Raw genomic sequence first — 19594 nt, forward strand, 5'->3', positions numbered from 1 at the left:
TTTTCAGGCATGTGGCTTTAGGCATTACTCAGGCATTTTCAGGCATGTGAAAATGCACACTGGAGAAACCCTAAGCACGTGGTCTAACTTCTAATGAAAGATCACCACTTACTGGAGATCAGAGAGCAGCTCCTGAACAGGAACACCATGCCCATGCCTTTAATGACAGTCCAACCTGTGTCCCCCCAGAGGGCTCACAGCAGAGAGAACTAGACAGATGGAATCAGTATCTGACAAAGTCTCCAACAGTGGTTTGCACCTTACTCAGCACCTCAGAATTCATCCCTGGGTAGGGTACAAGCGTAAAATTTTGCAAAATTTTTGGCCATCACTCAAAACACTAGACAAGTCACAGCACATGGAGATCCTACAACTGTACATGTGTCTAAGCCTTTATTAAAATTTTAAACTTTAATCAACATCTGAAACCTGACATCTGTCATGTGTGGGAAATGACAAGCCCCCAAATATACCTTAGATAATGAAATATGCCTTGGTTAATGAAATATATGCCTTAGATAACAGAAAATAGTCAGAATAAACAAAATTAACTTTGATAGAGTATTTAAAAAAATACAATCAATAAATAAAAACATATAGATGGGATGAGACAGTGCTTCTGAAGAACTGGCAATATTCTATTTCTTGACCTGAAAGCTACTGTACCATGGTGTAGGGCATGACTTGCTGCCCTTCCCGGTCTTGGGGCCACACATGGGGCTGGCATGGCGCCAGGTGATCAGCCAGGAGGCGGTGCTGTGGGTGGTGACAGAAGAGGCCGACCACCTCCAGGATAGGTCTGGGACTCTCCCACCCTCATGGAGAGCTCGTGCCTTCCCTTACAGACTATGGGGTGGGTGTACACGTGAACTTGATCCACCCTCTGACCTTTATGCTGATTGGCTCCTGTGCAGTATATAAGCTGTGTGTGTGCTTCCTCAGTAAATGAAATCCTGCTTCAACTCATCTCCCTGGAGCGTCTGATTGTCCTCCGGTGAGAAAGGGCTGGGTGCAGGCCGCCAGTTGACCTTTACCTCTCTTGGCTCGTCCTGTTCGGGGAGACGGGGGGTTAAAAACCTCAACACCATTGTGTCAAATTGAATATAGTCTCATATGCAGTTTAACTATGTATGAACTTTTCTGTATTTTACTTTTCAATATTAAAAAATACAATAGAAATTATGTCCTAATAGTATACAAAAAAAAAGAAAGAAAAAACTTCGACAACAAAGTTCTTATCTGTACTTCCTCCCTTGACATAGCCAAGGTCGCAGGTTCAATCCCCGTACGGGCCACCAAACGACACAATCTGGCTGGGCACAATTCAGGAGCCACTTGTCAAAAGAAACAAACTTTATTTTTAGAACACACACACCACACCACACAGCTCTTCAGGAAAAACCCTCAGAGCCCAACTGCCACCACCGGCTTCCCACAAGCCTCTCAACCTCCCCCACTCCTCCTGCTCTAGAGGCTGATTGGCTGGGTCGCATGGGCAGAGCCAAAAAAGTCCCCCAATGAGCAGCTCTGTGGTCTGAAAGGGCGGGGAAACAGCCCAGTGAGCATCACCGCAGAGAAGCCAATCAGTTGGCAGCTAGAAGTTTGCTAGGGCTAACAGAAGTGAGGCAAAGAACCTCACCCCACTGCTCATACAAAGACCTATCCACAAGTGTTGAGAGCCACAGCCAAAGGGGCCCCAGCAAACTTCCAGCTGCCAGCAAGCTTCAGACTGCCAGCTGATGATTGGTTCACAGTGGCCCCAGCAATATCTAGCTGATTGGCTCCTCTGCGGTGATGTTCATTGGGCTGTTTCCCTGCCCTTCAGACTGCCAGCTGATGATTGGCTCACAGCGGCCCCAGCAACATCTAGCTGATTGGCTCCTCCACGGAGCTGCTCATTGGGGGACTTCTTTGGCTCCGCCCACGCGACCCAGCCAATCGGCCTCAAGAGCAGGAGGATTGTGGGAGGTTGAGAGGTTGATGTGGGGAGAGGCTTGTGGAAGCCGGTGGTGGCAGTTGGGCTCTGAGGGTTTTTTCCCTGGAGCTGTTTTGTTTGGCGTTTGTAGTTCTAAAAATAAAGTTAGTTTCTTTTTGACAAGTGGCTCCTGATTTGTGCCAAGCCAGACTTGGGCACACAAGTATGGCTGTATGCTGGACCAGTAGTCAGTGACGGGTAAGATCCAATTGCAATGGTACCAACCTAAGACAGGAGGCTGACGCCTTGAGGTCAGCTCATCCGATGACGGGTAAGAACCATTTGTAGTATTGGACAACCTAAGACAGGCACGATCCCTAAGCCACATACTTAGAAATGTCGGAGAAATCAGGTGTTTAGACGTGGAAAATGGGCAAGTGCCTTTAACTTTAGCTTCAGATTTATTAAACACCCTTCACTATTGTGCTTTAGACACAAGGAAGTCCTCACAACCACAGGGCACTGCTGCACTACATTTGACATCTGACCTCTGAAAGGATATGAACTTAGTATAAATAAAATACTGCTACAGTGTCCTGTCTTTGAAACCTGGAGAATACCTAACTCTCACATGCATCATTACGTGAGGTTCTCTCAGCATCCTCCCTCAGCGGTGGGCATGAGGCTTGGCATTGCCAAGTGTGGAAGCTCAATCCCTAGGATCTGAGAGCCTTCTGGCGGAGTTGCTGGCAGGGAAGGGACAGACTGCTGGTTTGTGACCCCATTTTAGACACACAATGGGCAGTTGACAAAATCCCACATGTGATGTGGCCCCAGAGGGACCCCGAGCGGGGAAAGGTAGGCAGATCCGGGGAACATGACCAACTAGACAGCCCTGGCACCTGGCTTCCCACAGCTTGCACCCAGGGCACAGCCACACACTTGCCTTCTCTCTGGAGACAAGCCCCAGTCCAGCGGGGTCACCACAAGCTCAGGACACAGGGGCAGACAATGGCCAGACACCAAGTTGGCCCAGCCACGTGCAGCGGTGGCAGTGGCAGCAGGTGGCACACCAGCGAGCTGCGAGCCTCGTGTCCCTTGTTGAGGGCCACAGCCGAGTCAGGGTGACGCATGACATTTTTGCCAGAAGTAGTGGTTGAGAGGTGACGCTAGCGAGCCATTAAGATGATGACTTTTGAGTTCTCCTCGGAATCTTGCGAGGATTCCCGGAGAGTTCCCATTGGTTGGGGAAGTGCCGGAGGAGGGATATTTCCAGTTGCTGGTTCCTGGAGGAGTTGCATGGTGTTAGGGAGAGTTCCCGGGGAGCCTGTGTGGAGTGTGCTGGTGGAGTTCAGAAATAAAGTTTGTTCCTGCTTCAGTGGCTTGTGATTTGTGCCCAGCCAGATTTTGGCACCCTGGACACAGGCGTGGGTGTGGGCATGAGCAGTGACCAAATGCAGGTCAGCCCAGCATCAGGGACTTTCTCCTCAGCCGAACCACACACAGGGCCTCAGCCCCAAGGTCGCAGATAAGGCCCACCCATCCCCAATTTTCTGGGCTTCCTATTGGTCCTTCCTACCATCACTCCAGCAGGTCTTCGGATCTACCTCCTTCAAGATTTAATTCCTTCATGATTTTAATACATTCTCACTAAAAAACTCACTCTTTCAGGCAAAAATCGGGCTTCTACGTTGCTGCCCCAACCGTAACATGTTCTCAAAGCTAAACTGCCTGATTTTTATCCCTCAACAAGTTCCCTTAGGAATTCTTTTGAGAGAGAGAGAGAGAGAGAGAGAGAGAGAGAGAGAGAGAGAGAGAGAGAGAAAGAGAGAGAGAGAATTTTTTAATATTTATTTTTTAGTTCTCGGCGAACACAACATCTCTGTTTGTATGTGGTGCTGAAGATCAAACCCAGGCCGCACGCATGCCAGGCAAACATGCTACTGCTTGAGCCACATCCCCAGCCTGCCTTAGGAATTCTTTATAAATGTATTATTCAGGAAAATTGCAGAGATAATGCTATATTTGTAACACGTGCTTGTCATTGGGAAAATGACCAGAGACCAGGCACAGGAAGGCAGATTTCCAGCTGCAGAGCTGACAGCCACACAGCCTCATGACCTCAGTAGGTTAAGTAGAAGTTACCAAGAGACTCCTGGGACCCACCTCTGAGGTCCACCTTTAATGTGCCTTGCAGTGCAGACTGGAAAGTCCACCCATGAAACCAGATTCACTGTCCTGACTGCAATGGTCAGTTACACCTGTATTGATCCTACGGTGAACAGGCTGTCTGCAAGTCCCTTCTGAGAAACCCACAGCATATGAGAACCTAAGCCAGCCAATCATGCTGGACCTCAGAAAGGAAGACTATGCATCTGGACAATTGTCAAAATAGAAAAATAGTTGAAATACATTTTTTCTGCATAGGCCAGTTATTTACATGAAATATCCACAAATGGATTATTGCCCTCATCATTCTACAATAGAAACTGGCACCTTTCGGGCTGAGGTTGTGGCTCAGTGGCAGAGCGCTTGCCTGGCATGTGCAGGGCACTGGATTCAAACCTCAGCAGCCCATAAAGATAAAATAAAGGAATCAAGTCCAACTACAACTAAAACAAAAATATTTTAAAAGAGAGAAAAAGAACTTGGCACCTTTCCTAAGTAGATGGATTATGTAAGTATCTTGCCAGTACAACATAAGGTGTCTAGAAATAGTGGATCTATTTTTGGCTGCTCTCCTAGAACGGACCAGAACAACTGCACCAGGATGTCATCACTCCTAGAAAACTTAATCCTCAGCCAGATGGCACCCAAAAGGATGTGTGATGTTTGACTTCTGCCTCTAGAATATTTACATGCCTGACCTAAGAGACTCTTTAAATGTGAGAATCGAAAGAAAAGATGATTAAACATCGCATAATCTATAAAAAAAATGCAACTTGCCTAACTTTGGCAGAGGAGGAGGACACTGACCCTTCATCGATGGTCCTCTGTCCCCCTGCCAGCCAGCATGCTGAGGCTGACGGTCAGGCTGTGGAACGGATGCAGGCCATTAACCAGACCTAGGCAAGCTCCTATCTCATGACTCCTGAAGTGACTACTCTAAATGATTGTTTCTACAATTACAGCCCTTGTGGCTGTTTCAAAACTTACAGCTTTCTTAAAAACTTGCCTTAAATAACTTCCAAGATCCTTCACAGTCAGGTAAGTGCTGATGGAAGGATTGAAACTACACTGAACACCCTGCGCCACTATAATGAGTAATGCCAATGAGCCCTCTTCTCTGAGGCCCCAGGGAAGGCTTACATTAAACATCAACCTGTTTGCGTTCCTAGGGCCCAACACAGTGCTTCCCAGTAAAACTGGGAAAAGACTAAAAATCTTCTGATGAGTGTCTAGCAGAGTAATAATAACAACCTTGATCTTTCAGAGTTAGTTAATTAAGACCTCAATCCTAATAATACACTGAAAGTTTCTGTATCATACGTCATTGAAATAATGTTTCCTACTAAATCCTTTTGTCTCTATGGTAGGTCATGACGACCTTGTGACTAGAAGACGTAATTCCCCAATAGGTTTTTACATGAATAAAGGGGGAATGTTGGGACTCTCTCCAGCTCCAAAGACTAACTTCCCCATCCCCTGAGAAGAGCCGACCAATGGTGAGCCCTGCTGGCTCACATGATCCTTACCCACCCATCAGACTAGCCCTGCTGGCTCACATGATCCTTACCCACCCATCAGACTGGCCTTGCTGGCTCACATGATCCTTACCCACCCATCAGACTAGCCCTGCTGGCTCACATGATCCTTACCCACCAATCAGACTACCCTGCTGGCTCTCATGATCCTTACCAACCAATCAGACTAGCCCTGCTGGCTCACATGATCCCTACCCACCAATCAGAAAGCACCCCATGCCAGAATGGTCAAACCATTCTGTCATAACCATCAGACCACCCCCGGCTCTATAAATATGCAGAGCTGCTCCTCAATAAACGGGCATTTTCTCCAACGACAAGCCTTGATCATTCTTTCAACTTCTGTGTGTTTATGTGCCTTCTTCACCATTTTCTTAAGTTATTGGACTAGTCAGATTTTGTGAACCTGGCATTAGGTCACCAGCTAGGACAGATGGGGACACCAACTGTACAAAATCACCACAGATGCACACCAAAGCACTTACACTGAAAATGCCCAGCATGCAGAGTAAGGGCAGAATTTTAAAGGCCCAGGGAGAAGGGAAACCAGCATAGATCTCAGCAGATTTCTCCACCCAGACCTTCAAAGCTGGGAGATCCTGGAGCATATGCCAAGCTCTGAAAGGAAGTGGATGCCAAACAAGAAGGCAACACCCAGCAAATCTCAGTTTCAGATTTGATGAGGAAATAAAAACCCTCCATGAAGTACCGGGGGTGATGGCGACCTTAGACCACTAAACCATGAACCAGTTCTTCCAGGACACTGAGACCATCGAGTACATCAGCCTTATCATGGAGCATAACGATGGGGGCAGCTCTGGGACCTCATCCAGGAACCTGACGGCCTGCAGGAGGCGGCACCCATCACATGTTCAGGCAAACATGCGTGCCATGCAATACTGCCACATGCGGGGTGTCCTGCACCTGGACCTGAAACCAGGGGACACCATGGTGGACATCAGCGACAATGTCAAAGTTATCAGCTTTGGCCCGAGCACCAGATTCCCAGCTGGTGAAGCTGAACAGGTGCCAGGCACTCTCCTCCATGGTGCCCCTGAAGCCATCCCCAGGAAGGACGATGAGGCCCCGCCCTCACAGACCTCTGCAGCCTGGAGCTGTGCTCTGTTCTGCTCACAGAGTGATGCCCACTGTGGCCAGAGCCAGGTGAAGAAGCTGATCAGGCAGGGAGCACATGACATTCCCTGCCGTGTCTCCAAGGGAGCTCAGAGATGGTGACCATGCACCTCAGGCAGAGGCCCACCGCAGAGCAGGTAACAGGGCTCTCAGGACGAGCCAGGACGCTTCACACCAGCCTTCCAAGGAGGCAATCCCGAAACTCCTGGATCCCACCCTTATGATTGGCATGGGCTGTCACCCCCACCCTGTAATACCTAGGTGTCCATGGCCATTCGATTGGATGACACGATGGTCATCTACCTCATCCTCAAGTGCCAGAGGACCCGGGGCGGGTCTGCCCCAGGAAGCGTCCAATGGACAGCATCCAGAAACAGTGTGGCCCACGGAAATGCTGAGCCCAGACAGAGACAAACGGGGGAAGGCAGAAGCCCCTGAGCCCTATGGAGGCTGACCGTGGGGTGGGACTGAGGCGGCGTCTGCTCGGATCCCAGCCAGCAGCGCATCTGCGTCCCCAGGGGTCTCCTTGGCCCCCACCTGCAAAACACAGAGTCTTTTCCCTGGGACACTTGACCCTTCCCTGCTTTCTCCACGTGGGTATTTCGACCTTGGGAATAGACAGGGAGGCGTCCCCAGTGAGCAGACTCCGTGGGGAACTTTGCCCTGATTCCCATGACTGGCTGCCTGGTAGTGTCCCCCTGAGCTATTAGGGTGGCTGAGGAGGTGCACTATCTAGTTTCCATGGTGATGTCCTGGGGAGAAGGGGCTGTGTGTGTATTAACCTGTACCTCACCTTGGTTAGCTGGCTCTCGGGATGAGAAATGCTAAGTTAGGATGCAGTCGTGGTAGCAGGGGGTAAGTAATTTGGGGGTATAACAAACATGGCCTTGGAGAAGAATAGCCACCCTGTCTTCTTTTCCCTGCATGGTATGCGCCTGTCCCTCTTCTGATTGCTCCTCTACAGGTTTCTTTCCAAGAATCTCCCTTACAAATGGCGCCCCATGTTGGGGCACATGGCCTCCCAGTCCATGGAGAGTTTGGGACAACCAAATCAGCCCTGGTAGAGACCCTGCCAGACGTTCCGACAGGTAACGGGAAAGGGGGGGAGCTTATGCCCAGAGTGGACTTAGAGGCGCATCCATCAGCTCCCACAGATCCCTGACCAGTAAGCTATGAGTGACTCTCTGACGCTCAGTGACATCAGCAGGCTGAGCCTTCTTTCCTACTTGGCAAGGCTGGACTTACTGTGCGTGACACTGATCTTGTCCCTTGCTGACAGGGAGATTCATCTTGTCCTTGGGACCCAGAATCTGGGACCCGGCATTGAAAGGACTGGGAGAAGACAGGTGAAACGCTTCAGGAGAAGACACCAGCTTCCATACGGGTGCCTCCAACTTGGTTTCTTTGTGGCACACGACCAATAAGACCTCTGCTTCTCCACCTGCCCGCTCTTCTCTTCCTGTGCCCAGGCATGTGGCGGTTCCTTTAAAAATCCTGCTGCCACAGTGACCTCGTTGGCATAGCTTTAGTGACACCAGGCTGCCACAGCTGCTTAGACTCACTGCCTTGGTCTGGAGCACATCCCCAGCTGGAGCGAGTTGACTGAGTGCATGGAACAAGCTGCAGAGGACAGGGTGTCACCCATCAGGGGTAAAAACTGCTGACCAACCACATATGAGCAGTGGCCTCGTGCTGTCGGGAGCGAGGTGCAGGGCACTGTATCAGAAAGCGACATGGACAGTAACTCTACCCCAAATAGCACTGAAGGGTTGGAAATGAGATACACCCTGGTGCCAAAATATTACAAAACTTTAGTTGAAATGGTAACTCATGAAGCCACCTTGCTTGCTACTGCCTCAGACCCCCAACCCAGGACACAGGAGGGGAACTGGTCTCTCCAGCCCCCATGGCACACGCATGCCCAGGACAAACAAAGCCCTCTCAGCTCGCTCCACAAGCCCTGAGCAGCGCTGGAGAAGATCAGATCACCCCTAAAGACACCCGAGTGCAGCTTCCTGGGCAATGGAGACACAGCTCACTTGGCAGAGTGGTGGCCTTGCGCGCCCAGGTTCCTGGGTCTGCTCCCCAGGAATAACCTTTAAGTGACAGGGAAAATACAAGGCGCCAGATGAGCACCCCACCACAGAGCCATAACCCCAGCCTCTAAGTCCTGATGCACCAGGGTTCTGAACAATCACTGTGTCCCACAGTGATGTGGGTGCTACCTTGACTCAGGTGAGGGGGCGTGGCTCCAGGAGCAGGCGACCCGGTGGGCATGAGCTACACTCACCTGCTCCTTTGTGATCCTACCCCTTTGCCCTTTTGGGGATAGATTATTCCACTGAGCCTCCCCTTGTGTGTATGTGTGTGTGTTCCCTGTAAATAAGAATAAAGAGCCACAACCGAAGCCCAGAGTTCCAAAGGGAGAGCCATCTTGCACAAGGTGCCCCCACCACCAGACATTTCACGTCAGACCCCTGTCTCCAGTCCATCTAAATGAACTACAGGTCCCAGGAAGTGACCACTGACCTCCAGCACTCCCAGGGTTACTGTGTGGTCGGGGACACCCCCAGCCACAGCTGTCACAGCTACAGCTGATCCTTACTGTCAACCAGGTCTACAGGTGGTCTTTGATTTGGGGCCTGGGTTTTGAGCAAAACCACCGAGGGTGATTGGGAGTTGTTCCTAGTGACATTAAGTTGCTTGACTACAGCTTATGGGAATGGACATCTGTGACATTAGAAGTTATCTGTCCTGTTCACATTCCTGATAACTCTGGGGTTGTTAAAGATCTCTATCCCCAAACAAGGGCCATGTCCTCTCCAACCTTGTCATGGGACAGCTTCTCAGCCCTCACGCCTCCTGGAAAGGGGTGACTGGCTTCTGTCATTTAGCACCAGGTCTTCTAGGCCTGAACAGCTCACTGGAAGTCCTTGCTCACACGAGCCCTCGACACAAATGGGCAATTCCAGGTGCTCCCTTGCTGGCCACCCCGGGGTGACGGCAGCCGTAGCCACAGGAACAACTGCACCCACTACCTGTTTTCATCTGCTCCAAAGTCAGGTGATAGGGAACACCCAACAGGTAGCCAGTGTATCCTGACCCTGCGGAATCCACTGGACTCCTCAGCCTCTGGGTCCTACAGAACTGCCCTGGACTGGACCTACTAACAGCAGGGAACAAGGGCTCACCCCTGCTGGAAGGTGGCGGCTAAGAAGCCCTTCTCCAGGGGGCACTTCCTTTCCTGACCCTCCCCTTATCATAGGCCTGCTGCTAATGCTCGCCCGCTGCATCATCAGGTTTGACCCAGACCACACTGAAAACTCTCTAACCAAACCGCAAACCAGCTTGTGTTGTAGGACACCAACCCTCACCAACACGGGGCCACCCAGAGTCAACACCACTGCCATCTCCCGGCCCTCACCATGACCTTGATGACATCCTTCGCCCCTAACAAGGGTCCACACCCCGCCCCTTCCCAGCAGGAAGAAGCCACAGAAGATTGATTAATGCCCTGTCCTTTAAGGGCACCAATAACAAACAAAAAAGGGAGGAACAGAGGGTCTTGACTTAGCATGGGAGCAGCCATTTTAAAGGTTAACCATCATCATATGAGATGAGTTTCCCTTTCCTGTACTTCCTCTTACCCATTAGTGACCTGCCCTGTGGTACCATGACCCTAAGCCAATCCCAGAAGGACATGACCCCTTGACTCTGGAAAGCCCCATGGTGCCGTGGACCTGAGCCAATCCCATACTGTTCCCATGGCCCGGACCTGAGCCAATCCCATACTGTTCCCACCGCCCAGCTCTGACGCCAAGCACCGCAGCTCCTCCCACAGCGTCACAGCCACACCTCCAAAGCCCCACCCCACGAAAGCTGAGCACCCCAACATCTGGGGGTGTCTCTCTATGGAGAGATGACCTTCATTTGTCAGCTCCAAAAAAACTCTCATTTGTAAAACAAAAATGAGAAGTTATATCCCATTTACGTATATGGAAGTGCATAAACGCATTCTATTGTCATGTGTGACAAAGTAAAATAAATAAAAAACTTAAAAAATGTTTTTAAATTAGAAAAAAGGAACAATGCTGTCTATGCATTCCTGATAATTCTGTCAATATTTCTGACATGATTTAATATATTAAAATCCAAATATCACACTGGGTGTGATGACACACACCTGTCATCCCAGCAGCTCAGGAGGCCGAGACAGGAGGATTGGGAGATCAAAGCCAGCCTCCGCAAAAGGGAGGCCCTAAGCAATTCAACGAGGCACTGTCTCTGAATAAAATATAAAAAGGGCTGGGGATGAGGCTCCGTGGTTAAGCATCTCTGGGTTCAATCGTCATACTGAAAAAAAAAATTCAAGTTTCACAGATGGAGGACCACACCCCACTTTAACTCAGTTGCGCAAGGGCCCCATGATTCTGCTTTAAACCACCCTGGGCAGTGTTCTCACGTGGTGCTCCACCCACTGTCACCAACACTAACTGGTAACTGGTGTCCCCAGCTCCTGCAGAGCACATGGCCCTGCCAAAATCAGATGACTCCTCCTCCAGCCATGGACACCTGGGCCAGCCTCACCCACCTGGCAGAGGGCAAGGACTGGGTTTCCTCCTCCTAAATGGCACCCCATTTCAGCAGAAGTAACCAGAATAAGTTGGCAGCAATTACCCTAAAAGAATTGAAGGGCTTGGGTCCTTGAGGGGGGAATGTCAGGTGGGTTTGCTGGCCTTGATGAGGGGGTAGAGAGCCTGCCTAGCATGTGTGAAGCCCTGGGTTCGATCCTCAGCACCACATATAAATAAGTAAAATAAAGGTCTGTAGACAACTAAAAGAAATATTTAAAAAGGAAAAGAAAATTTAAGTAACAGAGGTGTTGTGTCCATCTACATCTAAAAAAAATATTATAAACAAAAGCTCATCCTATAAACCTGCATAGGACCTTCAAAAGAATTCCAGGATTTTCAATGGAGGAGAGGGATCTCGTAACTTTTGGGATAGTGAGTAAGAATTTCTTTGAGTGCTGTTATTTCTTGAATCTGATCACGGTGTGATATACTGAGAGGCAATTATATAAAATTATATAAAAGATGCAATTATAAAAAATCCTAAGTCCTCAGTAGGGCTCTAGGACCACTTACAGGAAGAATCACTTGTGTGCAGAGATGCAGGTTCTAGACTGTTCCATATGACACAGCTGGACTCCTGACAAGGTGGGAGGGGAAGCTTCTTGCTAGAGCTACACGGTGCCCTGTGTGTCACATGTGCTTCTGGTTGGGGCACTTTACTGAGCCTGAGGTCCCACATACCCAGCATGGGTGACGCCTGTATGTACCTCACACTGCTCCTGTGGGAGCACAGGGTCTAGGGTGAGTAAGTGCTCAGCCACGTTCTGGGTTGAATAATAGCCCCTCAAACTTCAATTCCTCCCAGAACATCAGCTTATCACCTTATTTGGATAAGGCCACAGTGGATGAGGGTGGGCTTGTGACCTTGAAAGAGGGAATTGGAACAGCACACCTGTGCAGAGAGGTCACCATGTGACGACAGAGATAAAAGAGATTGAGGTGCCTGCAAGCCATGGTAGGCCCAGGGTGTCCCCCAGTCACCAAAAGCTACAAGAGGCAAGCGAAGTTGAACCTTCTGGAGCAGGTGCCTACCAACACCTTCATGTTGGACTCCTGGCCTCAGCCCCTGGGGAGTTGTGCATTCAGCTTGAATCCAGGCACCGGGCAGTGGCACTCTCAGGGCAGCCCTAGAAATCCACACACCTGGATCTTCCTGGGGACACACTGGAGGGGTAGCCCGGGGCTGGGAAGAGCCTCCTCCGACCAAAGGGAAAAGAGGGACCCCAATGAGGTCAGCCACACCCTGTGGCCACACAATGAGGTCAGCCATACCCCGTGGCCACCAAGTCCTGGATGAGAAATGGTGAGTACCCTGTGTGGAATTCAAAGAGTAAATGACATTCTAAAGGCACATGGAGCTCAGCCATCCAAAAGCTCAATCCAAGGCCCAAGTGAGATGTTCTGGGTCTGTGTTTGGGTGCGCACTCCCAGTGATTGTCATGCACCCTAAAAACTGGGATGCACTATTCCAGTGTGGAGAATGAAGAGGTGTGATCAGGTTTGGCCTGGGGTGACAGCAGAGTGCCATTCTCTACCAGGAAGCCTGGATATTGCAGAGCCATACAATTGTAGTTTCTCTCTCTGTCAAGTTAAGATTCCTATTTATTTATTTAAGATCCCTGTTTGAGAAGACAGATTTTTTTATTTGACTTTATGTGGTGCTGAGGATCGAACCCAGAGCCTCACACGAGGCAAGTTTTGGGGGACCCTACATGGCAAGAACCATGCGAGCGATTTACGCCAATATGCTCAAGTGTGAGAATGACACGCCACAGAACTGAAAACCAAGAGGTGACAGAATCTTAGAGATCAGCAGTTAGGGACAGACAGGGCAGGGCACCCAAGGCAGCAGGGGACAGTTTTCCTTGGCTGCAGCTAGGCTCAGTGGGCACAGCTTCTGCTGCCATCCCTGGGTCCCCTGAACCCCGAGTTCAGGGAGTTTCAGAACATCACACCCAGCATGGGGGGGGGGGCTCAGAAGTCACATAAAGAGAGGAGGACGTGGTACTGGTGCGTGCTGATGCTGTGACAGTGTCCGCTGTCCACTCAGATGGGATTCTGACAGCCCCAGAGTGAAGCCTAGAAATGGCATACTGTTGAGGCCAGTAGCCTCCCCCTGCCATGGCGCATGGTGGTGCTGTCCACCCGGCTGAGGAGACCAAGATGGCCACTCAAAGCTGGCCCAGTAGTGGGGCCCACTGACCACGGACACCATGGGCTGAGGCAAGGCCCTGCAGGCAGATCAGCTGGAACCAACCTGGGACAGACACCTTGGCTCCGCCTGGCCTCCTACCTGGGACTCCCCAGCCCTCACCCTCGGGCGGATCAGCAGTCCTAGCCCACCAGCACCCCATGAACCTCCTTGTGGTGCCTCGTCTTCATCCTGGTCCCTGCTTTACATCTGGTGCCAGACCCGGGGGGCTAGAGCCTTCCCCCTTGGGGTTGAGGCCACTCCTCTCTGCCTCAGGAAGGCCCGAGTCCCTAGACACCCGACCACACCCAGGGCAGACTGGGGTGAGTCCCTTGCCCTATGATCTTTCTTCCTCCCACCTTCCAAGTCCTCCTGGCTAAGGAAACACCTCCTGCCCTGCCCCTCTCCATCACTGAACCTGCAGGGACCTCCCTGTCACCCCCCAGACCCTACGATCTGGACCCTCCTCCGGAACTGGCTCCTCCTGAGCCAGACCACCCCAGTAAGTGCCTGGACCAGGTCCCACCAAGCGACCCAAGATCCTGAACGCCTCTGTCCTCACCATGGGATGGCAGGACCTGAGGACATTGGCCGGGTTCCTATCCCTCTTTCCCTTCGAGACCTCCCCCAAGTCAAAACACAACAGGAGTCCTTTCCTGCTGACCCCACTACCTAGGTCAAAGAAGTTGGGGACCTTCCCCAAGCCTGTGACCTCACCTGGCATTATGTCCCTGTCACCCTCACCTCCACCCTCACCCCTGATGAGCGCACTTGCGTCCAGGTAGCAGCACAGGGCCACACAGACCAGGCTCACCTGAGTGACCACACGATACCAACAGGCGCGGTCGGGGTCCCCACACCAACCCTGAGTGGACCATCAAAATGAGGAGGGCAGAGGCCGCTGTATCCAGATGACACAGGGTCTACTGGCAGGCGTGGTGACACTTCTAATAAGGCTGTCGATCTGATACAGTAAGAGAAGTCACTCGGGGCCTGATTGCAACCCCACGATGACCCTTACCCACGTCACAGAGGCCCTGGATCTCTGCCCTAGGTTAGACCTTGCATCTCCCTCTGGACGATGGTTCCAGCCCCTCGCTCCATCACCCGGTCAGCCCCCAGTGTCAGAAAAAAGCTGCAGCAGGCTGAGGATGGTCCCCAAAGCCCCATGCGAGATCTGGTGTGGTGGCCTTTAAAGTTTATCATGCCCATGAGGACACAGCTGGACTCAGCCGGCAGACCCGCTTACAGAAGGAGGTGGCACCCCAGACACAAGCCCTGGTGGCAGCTCTGTGGCCAGCCCTGGCCCCCACCGGGATCCTCAGAAGTGTGCCCCACCCAGGGCCTGCTTCAAATGCAGACAAGATGACTACTGGGCACGCCAGAGCCCTAACTCGCAGCCCCCTCTTGGCCTGGAAGAGTCACTGCCCCCTGGCCAGTCCCTCCCTGGCACCTCAACGTGGGCATATGGCCAGAAAGATGGTCCCTCCTCTTGAGCTTCTGGGACTGGCTGACGACTGAGGCAGCCTGGGCCCCAGGACCCCCATAACCCTCGCCGGGCCCAGGGTGCTGCTTCCGGTAGAGGGACACAGGGCTACCCCTTGTGTCCTGCCTGCCTACTCCGGGCCTTTATATCCCTCTCAGATCTCGGTCATGGGGTCAGACGGGACACCCTCTTTCCCAAGCAAAATGGCCACTCTGACACACTCCTTAAAGGGACATCCCTTACCCACTCCTTTTTAGTTGTCCCTTCCTGTCCTCTGGCTCTCACCCCACGCCCCTACTGCCCCACTCCCCCCACCTTGATTCAAAACAATGGACCTCAAATCCCGAACTTCCCCAAAAGATGTCCCCACCAGCAGGAGTCAGATGGGAACAGGGACCTACAACACCAAAGAGGTCGGGATGTTGGGTGGACAGCTGTCCTTGTCCCTGCCCTTCCATGGTGGCTCCTAAGCTCGAGGACTTTATACCTGACTAAGGAGACCCAAAATGGCCGATCAGAAGCTGACATGGCAATGAATCCCAAGGACTCTGACGTGCCCCCCCTCGCCTACTCCCATCAGCCCACCCAACCCGCGACAGACACGCTGCCCCAACTCAGCTGCCCCAACTCTGCTCGATCAACCCGCTGTCAGAGGGCAATTTAGAGGCCTGGCCTCCCACTGCCAGGTCCCCCACCAGCCCTGTGCTGCCTGTCCCACCCTGACTGCTGCTCTGATCCTCGGCCTTTCGCAGACCAGTGGGTCTCACAGGGAGAATCCCCCAGTAAATCTCCTTGGGCCGCCTTATTAAAAATAAATATTAAAAAAAGACACATTTAACAAAATGCACATCAGAGTTTTCCAGCATATTCACTTTACGCAATGTAAGATGTTGATGCAAAGTAATTCTACATTTTGGGAAATGGCTCAATAAGAAGCAAAGTAAATAGAATTGCAAACACTGTTTTCAGAAAATTGTTTCTATTTTAAGATATGGAAGTCACCACCCAGTGCAGTGGCACAGGCCTGTAACTCGGCTTGGGGAGGATTGCCAGTCAAAAGCCAATCTTGGCAAAGACGAGGTGCTAAGCAACTCGGTGAGACCCTGTCTCTAAATAAAATACAAAAATGGGGTGCAAACGTGACTTAGGGGTCAAGTGCCCCTGAATTCAATCCCCAGTACCAAAAAAGAAAAAGAAAAAAAAGGTATGGAAGTCAATTGATACATATGGAATGAATCATTACAAATCAGTTAATTGCTAAAAACAATGAAGTTCAAGTAGAATCCATAAATGTATCCAAAGTCTTTGGATACCCAGTGTATCCAAAGACTTACACTGAAAACTCGCAAGTTACCCCTCTGGGTGTGGGTGTGGGTGTGGGTGTAAGTGGGTGTTCGTGTATAACACAGGGAAATCTTTTTTTCCTACGTTTAAAATTTTCTTTAAATAACTCAAGCATTTTAAAATATATGACTTATAATGTTTTATACATAACACTTTTCTCCGGTTCTTAATTTTCACCTTCTTTTAGACTGATTTTAACTTCCCTTTTTTAATTTATTTATTCTTTTTCGAGATGATAGTAGTGTGTATTTGAACATATATACAACAATGGAATATTACTCACCCACGAACAATGGAATCTTGGCATTTACTGGTAAATGGAACTGGAGAGTATCATGTTAAAAAAATAATCCACTCCCCAAAACACACACACAATGTCGTTTACAACATATATCTCTCATGATACAAACAAGCTCCCCTAAGATCCAGGGCTCTTCTCCCTCCACCCTTCCCCATTCATTCCAGCATCCCCACCCCCACCCACATCCACCCTGCATGCTGGCCCCCCCCAGCACCCCGGTTTGTGCCCTATGATCACTGTGGCACCATCCAGGCACCCCCATAAGCACCCTCATGCCTCAACCACCATGTGCTCCCCCCACGGCGTCAGCTCGCACCTGCACCTCCCGCTCCCTGCCCTCTGGAGCCTCCCGTACCTGCAGCTCTCCTTGCGGGGGGCTCCAGGGGAAACGTTCTGGGACGGCCACCAGGAGCACTGTGGTGCAGGCCAAGTGTTCAGGGTGGGTGGGCCTGGCGTCCTCGCTGGGCACCCGGGGAAGTTGGAGGGTCTCCCTCCCTGGAGAGTAATGAAGATGGGATCATAACGCGGCTGGACCTTAGGGAGCACAGAGAAGCCCTCTTCTCCACCTCCAGGCGGTCTTCTCTACACCCACGGAGATGGGGAGGCTCTCAGCACTGGGTGAGTCTGTGCGTGAAATGGGGCTATGCCTAAGGGGCGTGCCTTGCTTGGGGCGGAGCCATAAGAAAATCTGCATGGGGCGGGGCCATGTCACAGGGGCGTCTTGCATAAGGCGGGGCTATGCCACAGAACCTACACGGGGCGGAGCTATGCCATAGAAGACTCTGCATGGGGCGGGTCCATGCCACAGGGGCGTGTACTGTGGGTAATGGGAAAGAATAGGGAAGAATGACCCAGCAGGGGATGGCCTCAGCACCCAGGGGCGGGTCCTATGAAGCCATGGAGCCCTGAGGGTGGGCAGTAGATGAGGCCTAGGGATACCAGGGCCTGCAGTGCTCACCCTGTGCACCAGAGCTCAGGCTGTGTCGTTTGATACCAACACGACACTCCTGCATCCTTCCTCTTTCATGCTATGAGTCCTCGATTTAAAGGGGAGTCTTTAGAGACAGTTTGTAGTGAGATTCTAAAGTCATCTTTTCAGTCTGTCTTTTGCTAAGGGAGTTCAACCAATTTTCATTTAATTGGTAGAGAAAAAAATAACTTGCAAGTTACTACTTTAAGGAAAAACAAAACTACCTGCAGATAAAGTTCAGAATGTCATTTTTAAAATACAATAGGGCCACACAGTTAATAAGGGAAGTGAATCTATAATCCCCAGGCTGCCCTCTGCTTACTACACCCCTCCGACTTGGAGCCAGTAGCCCCACCCCCAACTCTCCCTCCCCCACATCCAGCCCCCAACTCTCCCTCCCCCACACTACCCCACCATTTCCAGGCATCCCAATGACTCTCCAGCCAGGGGTCCCCACACACAGCACCCGTGTCCTACCTGTGGCTTTCCCCGTGGGGCTCCAGGGGCAACACTCCAGAATGGCCACCAGGGGCGCTGTGGTGCAGGTCATAGGGTTACGGTGGGTGGGCCTTTTGTCCTCCCTGGGCACCATAGAGAGGATGGCAGTTCAGCCTCCTTGGAGGTCAGCAAAGATGGTATGAAAACAGCCCAGGTGGTGGACAGAAGGAGGGACCTTAGGGAGCACAAAGGAGGCTACCCAGGAGCCAAGAAGCGGCCTCCTCTATGCCCACGGAATCACGTGGCACTGGGGGAGCCGGAAGTCCTCTGCTTGTGCGAGCGCCTGTATATGGGGCGGGGCTATGCCGAGGGGCGGGGCTATGCCGTGGGGGCGGGGCCTTCAGGACTCCGGCAGGAGAAAAATGCAGGGAAGCCTCACCCAGTGGGCTACAGGAATCACGTGGCACTGGGGAGCCAGAGGTCTTCAGCAAGTGCGTGCCTCAGTACGTGGGGCGGGGCTATGCCATGGGGCATGGCCTGCGGGAATCTGGCAGGGGGAAAAAGTGCAGGGAAGCCCCACCCAGGGGGCTGGACCCAGGGGATCAGCGTTGGGTCCCTAGACAATGAGTCTTTTGCTTAGTGAGTTCAATAAATTTTCATCTAATTGGTAAAGAGAAAAAATAACTTGCAAGTTACTCCTTTGGGACAAAACCCCTCGCAGATAAGGGTCGGATTATCACCTTAAAATACAATATAGCCACACACATTTAATAATGCAAGTAGGCGCCTCTATAATCCCGGTGCTGTGTTCGGCTCAACACACTCCTCCCCCACCAGACTCCCCACCCATCCCCCCAACCTCTCCCCATACCTCCCCCCTCTACCCCTCTCAGTCCTGGTCCCCGAATCCTCTCCAGCCAGGTCCCACCCTGCACCCTGGGCTTCCCTACCTGTGGCTCTCCTCGCTGCTCCAGGGGAAGCAGTCCATGATGGCCACTAGGGGCGCTGTGGAGGCCCAGGTGGTCAGGATGGCAGGACCAAGACTAACCCTGAGCACCGCGGGGAGGTGGCGAGGACGGCGGCTATGCCTTCCGGGAGGGTGGCAAAGATGGCAGTGACCTCTATGCTGGGGGAAATCACGTAGCTCAGCAGGAGCGAGGCCATCCTGCGCATGTGCATGCGGCTGTGCGTCAGGGGTGGGGCCATGCTGTGGGGCTTTGTTGGGTCGTGGCTTTGTTGAGGCGGGGCTTGGTTGGAGCGTGGCTTGGTTGGGGCGTGGCTCTGGTTGGGGCGTGGCTCTGGTTGCGGTGTGGCTCTGGTTGGGGCGTGGCTCTGGTTGGGCGTGGTCTTAGTTGGGCATGGCTTGGGAGTACGCCCCGGATCAGAGTTTAAAAGGAGAAAGTCCAGCAACCCTAGACCCCTGCAGGAGTCCGTGACTGAGAGCTCAGTGACGTGTCCCTAGGGAGGTCACAGAGCG

General features: G+C 51.8%; 1 protein-coding gene across 1 annotated transcript; it reads right to left on the reverse strand.

Annotated features, from left to right (window-relative positions):
* Positions 1 to 359: 359 nt before the first annotated feature.
* Positions 360 to 19278, reverse strand: LOC120891702 (uncharacterized). The gene is made up of 4 exons (XM_078033703.1): positions 19068 to 19278; positions 18157 to 18260; positions 17065 to 17204; positions 360 to 1049 (listed from the first exon to the last, which is right to left on the reverse strand). The coding sequence occupies exons 1-4, from the start codon at positions 19103 to 19105 to the stop codon at positions 939 to 941; spliced, it is 393 nt and encodes a 130-aa protein (XP_077889829.1). The 5' UTR covers positions 19106 to 19278; the 3' UTR covers positions 360 to 938.
* Positions 19279 to 19594: the final 316 nt, after the last annotated feature.

This window comes from Ictidomys tridecemlineatus, chromosome 16, assembly GCF_052094955.1.
Source record: "Ictidomys tridecemlineatus isolate mIctTri1 chromosome 16, mIctTri1.hap1, whole genome shotgun sequence".
Taxonomy (NCBI): Eukaryota; Metazoa; Chordata; class Mammalia; order Rodentia; family Sciuridae; genus Ictidomys; species Ictidomys tridecemlineatus.

Excerpts from the sequence above, each read along its gene's own strand:
- LOC120891702 (XM_078033703.1), bottom strand. The coding sequence starts at position 19,105 with ATGGACTGCTTCCCCTGGAGCAGCGAGGAGAGCCACAG. Across the intron at positions 18,261-19,067 it reads AGCAGCGAGGAGAGCCACAG|GGAGGACAAAAGGCCCACCC; the intron begins GTAGGGAAGCCC and ends TATGGTGCCCAG. Across the intron at positions 17,205-18,156 it reads CCCCACGGGGAAAGCCACAG|GGAGGGAGACCCTCCAACTT; the intron begins GTAGGACACGGG and ends ATTACTCTCCAG.